Source organism: Muntiacus reevesi, chromosome 2 (genome assembly GCF_963930625.1).
Source record: "Muntiacus reevesi chromosome 2, mMunRee1.1, whole genome shotgun sequence".
Taxonomy (NCBI): Eukaryota; Metazoa; Chordata; class Mammalia; order Artiodactyla; family Cervidae; genus Muntiacus; species Muntiacus reevesi.
Genome location: NC_089250.1, coordinates 199,906,933 through 199,916,722, shown reverse-complemented (window position 1 = coordinate 199,916,722; position 9,790 = coordinate 199,906,933). Strand labels below are relative to the sequence as shown.

At 54.2% G+C, this 9,790-nt stretch overlaps 1 protein-coding gene across 2 annotated transcripts; it reads right to left on the bottom strand.

Annotated features, from left to right (window-relative positions):
• Window positions 1-2,731: 2,731 nt before the first annotated feature.
• On the bottom strand, window positions 2,732-8,060 carry CHP2 (calcineurin like EF-hand protein 2). 2 transcript variants are annotated; one of them, XM_065920326.1, is made up of 7 exons: window positions 6,679-6,993; window positions 6,176-6,248; window positions 6,004-6,084; window positions 5,745-5,875; window positions 5,511-5,572; window positions 4,410-4,532; window positions 2,732-4,209 (listed from the first exon to the last, which is right to left on the bottom strand). In XM_065920326.1, exons 1-7 carry the CDS (start codon window positions 6,953-6,955, stop codon window positions 4,156-4,158), a joined length of 801 nt encoding a protein of 266 aa, XP_065776398.1. In that variant the 5' UTR covers window positions 6,956-6,993; the 3' UTR covers window positions 2,732-4,155. The 2 variants fall into 2 exon arrangements, with proteins under 2 accessions (XP_065776398.1, XP_065776397.1); XM_065920325.1 differs by lacking the exons at window positions 6,176-6,248; window positions 6,679-6,993 and adding an exon at window positions 7,778-8,060.
• Window positions 8,061-9,790: the final 1,730 nt, after the last annotated feature.

The window sequence follows — 9,790 nt, the reverse complement described above, 5'->3', positions numbered from 1 at the left end:
CTCAGGATTTACTCCAGGGAGATGGACTTGCTCTGTGTGGGGAGGTTTGTCCTCAGTTATTAACACTATCGTCTTCTGCCTCTTTGTCTAAGTGGACACCAGTCTCCAGTTTGTCTTCCATTAGGTGGAGAGTAACCCCCAATTTGGGGATTACTTTCCCGGTGGCGCTAGTGGTAAAGAACCTACCTTCCAGTTCACAGTAAGAGATGTGAGAGACCATGGGTTTGATCCCTGGGTTGGGAAGATCCCCTGGAGGAGGGCGTGGTAACCCACTCCAGTATTCTTGCCTGGAGAATGCCATGGACAGAGGAGCCGGCAGGCTACAGTACATAGGGTCACAAAGAGTCAGACACAACTGAAGCAATTTAGCACAGACACTACCCCCAGTTTATGTAAGATGCCTCTTCCTAGCAGGAGTAGGGGGCGCTCCGGGATGAACTGGAAGGAATGGGTGCACCTGTGTTCATCAGTTCACACTCTAGTAGCTCTATGAATGTCCTTTCTTAGGCTTTCCCTGATTGCCCCATAATTTTACAGTTTTTTATGACCAAGTTTGCCTGATCCAGTTTTTGTTGTTGTTTAGTCACTAAGTCCTGACCCCATGGACTGTAGCCTGCCATGGAATTTTCCGGGCAAGAATACTGGAGTGGGTCACCATTTCCTTCTCCCGAGAATCTTCCAGACCCAGGGATTGAACCCGCGTCTCTTACATCGCAGGCGGATTCGCTACCACTGAGCCACCTGGGAAGCAATCCAGTATTCAGAACCAGGTAAGTGGCACTGGTGTCAACTAAGAATTCAGCAGTCTTTGCCCTTATGGCCAGAGTCAGCCAGGGCTCCTTGAGGGTCAGTTGGAGTGCCAACTTAGGAGCTTCCTGATCCCAACATTCTTCATTTTTTTGAACCATTTGCTGTCAAGGATAGTAGCTGAGATTTGCATTTCCATCCCTTTGGGGGCTGTCACATTCTCTTTTCCAGGCACCTCTTGTGTACATACGGCACACTGATTGGGTCCTAGCTTCCTTGGCTTTTGCTCTCCCTCAACGGGGGCCAGAGGTCACTCACCAGTCAAGAGTCTCTGCGTGGTTAGTCCAGGTTCCCATGCTGACTGGTTGATGTTTGAGGGCAAGAGTCAGTAGCTGCCCTTGCCTCCAGGCCTTTTTATCCTCTGCCTTTTGAGAGCAGCTCACAGGTCTCCCCAGCCCACTTCTGGAAGAAGTCAGGTCATTGGTCTCATGCCTCCCTTGGGATCCTTTCATGTTCAGATGTCTTTAGTGCCTTTTTCTGAACTTGGACTGAGTGTCCTCATTCTGTTTTTTCATAAGAACCATGATCTGGGTTTTTTCTTGGTCTCACCTCTTGGCTCACAGGGCTGCCCACGCTCCTTCACTAAACTGGAAGTGATGATGGAGAATGCTACTGTTGACCCCTGGAGGTCAGCAAGGACAGCAAAAGCTCTGGTGCAGCCATGACATCGTGTATAGAGGTCAAGAGAACAGGCAGGACTGCTGGGTTCCCTCTCATCCACAGATCCCCACTGTCCCCGGGCGTCCAGCATCCTAGGAGACCAGCCAGAGACAGCAGACAGACATGCGTGAGTTTCAGTCTCTGGTCCCCAGAGATACCACAGTGGGAGGGACCCCCTCAAGGGGGCACAGCCCAAATGACTATGGGGGCTATGCTGGGTGCACACCACACCTGGGTACCAGGTTGCTGGGCAGAGTGGTTCTAAGTTTGCCACCATTCTACCCCATCAGAGTGTACTCAGAGATTAGAGTCAGTCATCCTAACATGAACCTCCCAAAGCCACGCTAGAGCAAGCTGGAGCCTAGGGGATCGGTGCAGGCCAAAAGGCCATGATCTGTCCTATCTGGGTCACCAAAACTTGTTACCAATGCTTTTGAGTCAGTCCTCACAGTCTTCCTGCCCTGTGTTGTTCGATCCAATAAAATGAGACCAAGTTTGGCTCAGAAGCAAAAAAAAAGTGGTATACACGTTGTTGTTGTTGTTTAGTCGCTAAGTCATGTCCAACTCTTTGAAACCCTATAGATTGTAGCCCGCCAGGAAAGCTATGACAAACCTAGACAAAGTATTAAAGTAGAGACATCACTTTGCCAACAAAGGTCCACATAGTCAAAGCTATGGTTTTTCCAGTAGTCATGTACGGATGTGAGAGGTGAACCACAAAGAAGGATTAGTGTCGAAGAATTCATGCTTTCAAACTGCGGTGATGGAGACTCTTGAGAGTCCCTTGAATAGCAAGATCCAACCTTTGAATCCTAAAGTAAATCAACCTTGAATACTCATTGGAAGGACTGATGCTGAAGTTCCAATATTTTGGCCACCTGATGCGAATAGCTGACTCATTGGGAAAGACCCTGATTCTGGGAAAGATTGAAGGCAAAAGGAGAAGGGGGCAGCAGAGGATGAGATGGTTAGAGAACATCACTGACTCAATGAACATGAATTTGAGTAAACGCCGGGAGACAGTGATGGATAGGAACTCTCTGTAGTCAGAGAGTTGCACCCAGAGAGTCGGACACAATAGCGACTGAATAAAAATCCAAGCTGAGTAATTTTCAGAGATCTGCCATATGATGTAGTACCCACAGTAAACAATAATATTGTGCACTAAAACATGTGTTAAGCAGGTAGGTCTCATAGTAAATGTTCTTAGTACACATTACACTCATGAAAAAAAAAAGCGGGGCACAAGGAAATTTTTGGAGATGATGAATATGTTTATTACCTTGATTGTGGTAATGGTAATACAAGAGTATACATATGTCCAAACTCACCAAATTGCATACATCAATTATATGTAGTTTTTTGTACACCAATTATACCTCAATAAAGCTGGGGGAAAGTCATTGGCATACACAGTAATGGTGAATGCTAGGCAGCTGATATGCTAATAAATGTTTAACAACAGGCTCTTCTAAGCGGAAGAGCCCCAGACTGTTGCATCTGCCAGTGTCTATGATGTAAAGACTCCCAACACAGCAGTTTGAAGCTACCAAGTCTGACATCACTGAAAGCAGAGTCAGGAAGACAGAAGCACAATTGGCTCCCATGTGCTGATACAAGATAATTTTAGCATGGGCCTGGGAAGGGATACAGACAGGGTACCCACAGCATCTCCTATATGTACAGCCAGAGTGCTTTGTGATGGACATATGATCTACAGATTTTATGTGACTTTTATACTCTATTCTGTGAAATGCCAATGTTTGAACATCTTACCATGAAAAAAAAAAAAAAAGGAAGTACTCCCCAAACCTTTTAATTATCTCATACTCTAGGAAGAGGTCTTCTTTATTATTTTTATATCACCTCTTCCCCAGCTACCCATCCTCATCACACTGGCAAATACCTATGAGGTCAGAGAAAACCCATTTAAGAAACCAGACTTTAAGAATCCCTCCACTTGGTCAACCCAACAGTAATGGAGATCTCTTGTTTTGCTTGACCAATGTCTTTTCCCCTTCTGATAAGAGCCCTTCATTTTCCTTGAAGCAACCATCCCTTACCCTATCTTGAGTCCTCAGGCCTTACTTCTTGGCTTTAGTGGTTGGCACATGACACAGTCCCGGCCAAATAGAGAGTTCCATTCCCCTGGAGAAGGGACAAGGCTCCAGTAGGGCTAAAGACACTCTCTGCTTGGGATTGTTGAAAAAAGAAAATCTCTTCCCACTGCTAAGAGGATGGAAGCCTGGAGCTGCACATGACCATCCTCCACCATAAGGAAAGAGCCCTCCTGAGAATGAATCCAACACAAAAGAAAGCTGAAATGAGAGACAGAGAAAAACTGAGTCCCACAGTATCCTTTGAGCCCTTGGATCCAGCTGTGCCTGAGACACTTCCAGACTTTTCCAGTTTTCTGAAGATATTTTCATACTTTTTCAATGTATGAGCCCATAAAATTCCTCTTTAACTTTGATTTGGGTTTTCGGTCACTTAAAACCGCCAAGATTTCTGGCCGATTCACAAATCTGAGATCAGGTGAATTATTACACACCCTTCCGGTTCTCTCTCCTTGGTCCTAAATAGAGCTCAGCGTAGACATAAGAATACAGTTCACTGGGACTGTGCCTCCTCGGGGATGAATCCCAAGCAGAACTGGTCCATGTAAGCTACCCAAAGGCACAACGGGGGTCACTTCAGAATCCGGATGCTCATTTTCTGTTCGATGTTCATTTTTTCTAAGGACTGGGGAGGGGGAGATGGGTGGAAGTCAAGAGGCTTGAATTCCAAACCTCTATGCTCCCAACCTCCTTTCCCATTCCCGAGGCCCCATGATTCCCTGGGGACCCCTCTCTTTATGCCCTCCTCCGTCCAACGTCATCCCCCATGTCCACCTGTCCCAGGGACTCCTGATCTCAGCTCCCCAGGCCTGAGGGCACCCTAACCTTGGTGAACTCCAGGAAGGACACAGCCCCATCCCCGTCTTCATCAGCTTCCTGCACCGTGCGGTCGGCGATGCTCTCCAACTGCTCTTCTGTCACCTGTACCCCAACCATCAGTCGGAGTACCTGGGATTGGAGGAAGAGACAGAGACAGCCATCAGAGGAGGCACAAGGACTAGGAGCACCAACCCCCAAACCTTGTCCACATCACCCCAACTGTTAGTACCGATTTTGCAATCCATCCCTCCTTCACTTTTCACCCCATTCCACTCACTTTGCACCACAATCCCCAATAATTCTCATCACTTCTCCATCCAACCTTCACTATCCCAGGTTCAGCTCAGCAACATACAGCAAGTTCATCGCGTGCATGCTAAGTTGCTTCACTCGAGTCCAACTTTGTGCAACCCTACTAAATGTAGCCCAGCTGGCTCCTCTGTCCAAGGGATTCTCCAGGCAAGAATACTGGAGTGGGTTGTCATGCCCTCAGCAGGGATCTTCCCAACCCAGGGCTTGAACCCACTTCTCTTCTGTCTCCTGCATTAGCAGGTGGGTTCTTTACCCAACCTCCATCGATCCTCCACCCCCTTCCCCACCTCATCCTTCAGTTAGTCCCAAATCCATCCCTCACTTCATCACAGTCTTTCTCAGTCTCGGCACTATGGACATTTGGGGCCAGATAACCCCTTGTCATGGGGGCGGAGGGCTATCCTGTGTATTGTAAAATGTTCAGCAGAGTTCCTGATCTCTGCCTACTAAGTGTCAGGAACACCACCCCTTCCTCTCTTTCCCCTTCCCCTTCTTCATTTGCGACAACCAAAGAACACTTCTTAGATAGTGCCAATGTCATTCAGGGGTCAAAATCCGCCGCCCCCCCCCCCCTTTAAAAGCCATTGATCTATGTCCAACCTCATACTGAAATGTTCCCCATTCCATCTCCCAGCTAACCCGCATTCCAACACCACCCATTCCCACTGCCCACCCAAGACCCCAGTCATCTGCATCTCCCACCCACAAACCATCTCCCCATCCCCCACAACTATTCCATTCAACCACCCACCCCACCCTTTCTGGTCACATTTCTTGCCCCTGCATTCTTCCAACCTGCAGCATTTCATGCCTGGAGATCTTTCCATCTCGATCCAAGTCGTAGAGCTGAAAGGCAACTGGGAAGAAAGTGGAGGAGGGAAAGGATGGGTCTTCCCTGGTTCTCTTCCCTCAAAAGTTCAGTTTGGGGGAGTGGGGGGGCAGGGCTCCCAAAGGGAGTAGGAGGTGCCTGGGCTTCTCACGGGAAGAAGTAAATCTGGGGTCTCACTGGGGGGTGGGGCACAAACTCACAGCGAAGTTTGTTCATTCTGCTGTTGAGGGGCTCGGGTTCCTTGGGGTCCCGGTTTCCGTCCTCCTCTTCATCCACAGGTCGAAAATGAGCCAGGACTCTGACGAAGCCTGGGAAGTCCAGTCGCAGACTCCTGGGAGGGGAGAGAGCAGGCGGGCAATGGGGCAGAAGCGGTGCTCACCGTGACCATCCCTCTGCCTCTGGTCCCGACCTCCCCTGACAAGCTCTCAGCCCCATCTTCCCAACCCCCGGGGGGCTCACCCGTCTGGGAAGAAGCTGTCTATAATGCGGTCTCCCAGGGGGTTCACGGCCAGCGCCTCGATCTGCTGCAGATCCATGCGGCTGGAAAGAGAAAGTTCAAAGAGGAGATGGTCAGGGAGGGGACAGGGTCAGAAAGCAGAGGTGAGAGGTCAGAAGGCCAGCTCCTGCTCACCTCAGGTAGCCCTTGCCGGTCCTATCCAGCGCGCGGAACCGGTGGTAGAGGCGGAGCAGACTGGCCTGCGAGACTGCGGGGCGGGGAGGGGGCTGGTAAGAAGGGGATCGGGGGAGTAAGGTGGACGCTGGGGACGCGCCGGGATGCCGGGGCACGCGCCGTCCACCCGGCGGCCGCAGGGGGTAGGCAGGGGGTGGAGGACTGGCTGAAGGGAGGGCTCCTCCGGGGCCCCAGGGCCGAGCGCGCAGGGAGGGGGCGGGAGTGACAAGACCCGGGAGATCCAGGAGACCAAAGCCACCCCTTCGATCCGCCTCCGTCCGCCTCAAGGCCGGCCCGGGGCCACCCGGGCGCCCGCAAGCCCGGAGCCGGGACCCCTGGGTGAACGCGCCCCCTACCCCCAGGGAGCCGGGCTGCTGGGATCTCCTAGGTTCTCCAGGAGCCGCCCTCGGTCCAGAGCCGCCCGGGACCTCGCCGGGCCCCCGGACGCCGCGCGCCGCACTCACAGCCAGTCTCCCGCCGGATGCTGTCCACGTCGGGGATCCTGGCGGCGTGGGAGCTGCGGGAGCCCATGGCCGAGCTGCCGCCGGGCCGCCGTTCTCCCCGCCCGTCGCCCAGGCGCGGCCGCCTCGTGGCCCCGGGGCCGAAGGCCGCAGCCTTGGCGGGGAGCCAAGCTCCTGAACCCTGGCGTTCCTTGCCTCCCACCCGCGACCCGGGCAAATGCAAAGCCAGGCCCAGGGTGGCGGGGTCAGCAGGGCGGGCGCGAACAACAGGAGGTTTCATCCCTAGACTCCGAGGTCGGGCAGGGAGGGGCTGCGCAGGGCTGGGCCCGCCCCCGCCGCGGGCCCGGCCCCCTCCGGAGGGTCCGCCTCTCCCCCCGCCCTCGGGTCTGTCCCCAACCCCCGCGGCTCCTCCTCCGGCTCTGAGGATCCGCCTCTCCCCCCTCCGGCGGGTCGGCCCCGCCACCCAGGATCCGTCCCCCCCTCCCACGCTACGGGTCCATTTCCCGCCGCGGGCCCGCTTCTCCCCCATCGCGGGCCTGTCCCCACCCTCCGCGGGTCCGCCTCCCCCCAGCATCCGTCCCCACCTCCCCCGCCGGCTCCATTTCCCCCTCGAGGGTCCACCTCCCGCCCCCCGCGGATCCGTGCCCCCCGAGGGTTCTCCTCCCCCCTCCAGGGTCCTCCTCCCCCCTTTGGGTCCACCTTCCCCCTACTAGGGTCCGCCCCACTGAGGGTCCGCCCCTCGACCGTCCGACCGACTCCTTCCCGAGGACCCGTCCCCCGCCCGAGGGTCCGCCCTCCCACCCAGGATCCGTCCCCACTTCCCCCTCCGCGGGTCCATTTCCCCCCCGAGGGTCCACCTCCCCCGCACGCCGCGGGCCCGCGCCCCCCGAGGGCGCTCCTCCCGCCCCCCGAGGGTCCTCCTCCCCGCTTTGGGTCCACCTTCCCCCGCCAGGGTCCGCCCCCCCGAGGGTCCGCCCCTCCTCGACCGTCCGACCGACTCCGTCCCGAGGATCCGTCGCCCGCCAGAGGGTTCACCCCCAGTCCCGCGAGTCCGCCTCCCCGCCCCGCGAATCCGCGTTCCCACGCTCGCTGGGGCACCGACCTGCCATCTCCCGCCCGGGCCGGCCTTCCCAGCCCGGGGCCTCCCCGGTCCTGAAGAGCAAGGTTCGAGGTCCCAACCTTCTTCATCTGGAGAGAGAATCCAAACTCTTCTGGGAAGTGGGTGGCGGCTGGGGAGGGGAGCGAGACACCCTGGTCCCAGTCCCGGAAGGCCCAGCTTGGGCCCCCTCCCCAGGCAGAGGGGGCGGCCTTGAAGGAGCTCCAAAGCGGGCTGGAGTGGGGAGGGTCGTGAGGCATAGATGAAGGGCTCTTTAAGTGGAAGGAGCACTGGGTTGGGAGGACTCGAATTGGAATCCCAGCTATGCTTCTAACTCTGGACAAGTCAGCATTTCTTGGTTTCATCTCTTTTGTTTGGTCCATATAACATTGTTGATGTTTAGTTACTGCTGCTGCTGCTAAGTCGCTTCAGTCGTGTCCGACTCTGTGCGACCCCATAGACGGCAGCCCACCAGGCTCCCCCATCCCTGGGATTCTCTAGGCAAGAACACTGGAGTGGGTTGCCGTTTCCTTCTCCAATGCATGAAAGTGAAAAGTGAAAGTGAAGTCGCTCAGTCGTGTCCAACTCTTTGCGACCCCATGGACTATAGCCCCCCAGGCTTCTCTGTCCATGGAATTTTCCAGGCTGGGATACTGGAGTGAGTTGCTATTCCCTTCTCCAGGGGATCCTCCCAACATAGGAATCAAATCCAGGTCTCCTGCATCATAGGCGGATATGGAGTCAAAATTCTTGTTTTCTGAGAAATTAAAAGATCTGACACCACCAGGCCCTCCATCCTCCCTGGCACCGAGTGCATACAGCTGGGAACAGCGGCCATGTTTAGATGGGGCGCCCAGGGGTCCTCTTGCTGCAGTCCCCTGCCAGCCCAGTTGCTCCCCTATGAACGCTGTGGGCTCTGGTAGAAGCTCCAGGCTGGGAATGACTTGGACCTCTGACCAGCCCTCAAGCACCAAAGAACCCACAGGCAGCCTGAGGGAGGGTTACCAACCCCGCTGTGACCGCCCTGAACGTATGACCACGGCAGCGAGGGCTCTCATTTCTCTGAGCACGCCCCACGGTCCCTGCACTTTGCAAAGCCCTTTAAGTGCACTAACTCACACGCTGGCGAGACGGCCATCCTCCCACGTTTTTATGGTGGACGCTGCCATCACTTAAAAAGTTGTGAGTTATGACAAAGCGTCTGTTCTCAAGGGGCGGGGCGGGGGTGGGTGGGGCGTCCCTGATATCTCAGCTGGTAAAGAATCTGCCTGCAATGAGGGAGACCTGGGTTTGATCCCTGGGTTGGGAAGATCCCCTGGAGAAGGGAAAGGCTACCCGCTCCAGTATTCTGGCCTGGAGAATTCCAGGGACTGTATAGTCCATGGGGTCGCAAAGAGCTGGACACAGCTCAGTGACTTTCACTTTCATCTGTCCTCAAAGGGGGTCACAAAGAGTTAGACACGACTTAGCTACCGAACTACAACAGCATATCTGTAATATTAAAATTCCATGGGGGAGAGGTGGCTAAGGAAAAAAATGTCTAACAATGCTCGTTCAATGGGGATGATAATTTTTTAAAAAAGTTGAGAAAATCATGTTGTAAAGGAACAAGCACCACTTTGTAAGTCCAACTTTGCATGTATCATTACCCTGTATTCCTCCATCATAATCACGCGTATACACAGATTTCCCAGGGGGAAAGATGCAAGCTGTTCATTTCAAGGGTTCGAGTTCATACCCACCCTGGAGAGAGGGAAACAATCAAGCCTCCAGCCCCAGGCAGAGTCTGACATCAGATAAGCCTTGAAAATATTGATCTAAGAAGTGCATTCTGCTCTTTCAGATACCCCAAGGATTAGACGACTGGCACAAAGAATGCTCAATTCCCTTTTGATGCCCCCTGAGGACTAAAGCATGCGGGAAACCGTGCTGCTCCCTAATGAAGCCCCAGCAATCACTGCAGTGCATCCCTAGGAGTGTAGGTCAAGTTAGGTTCTGAGCCGAGGAGGTGAGAACAGT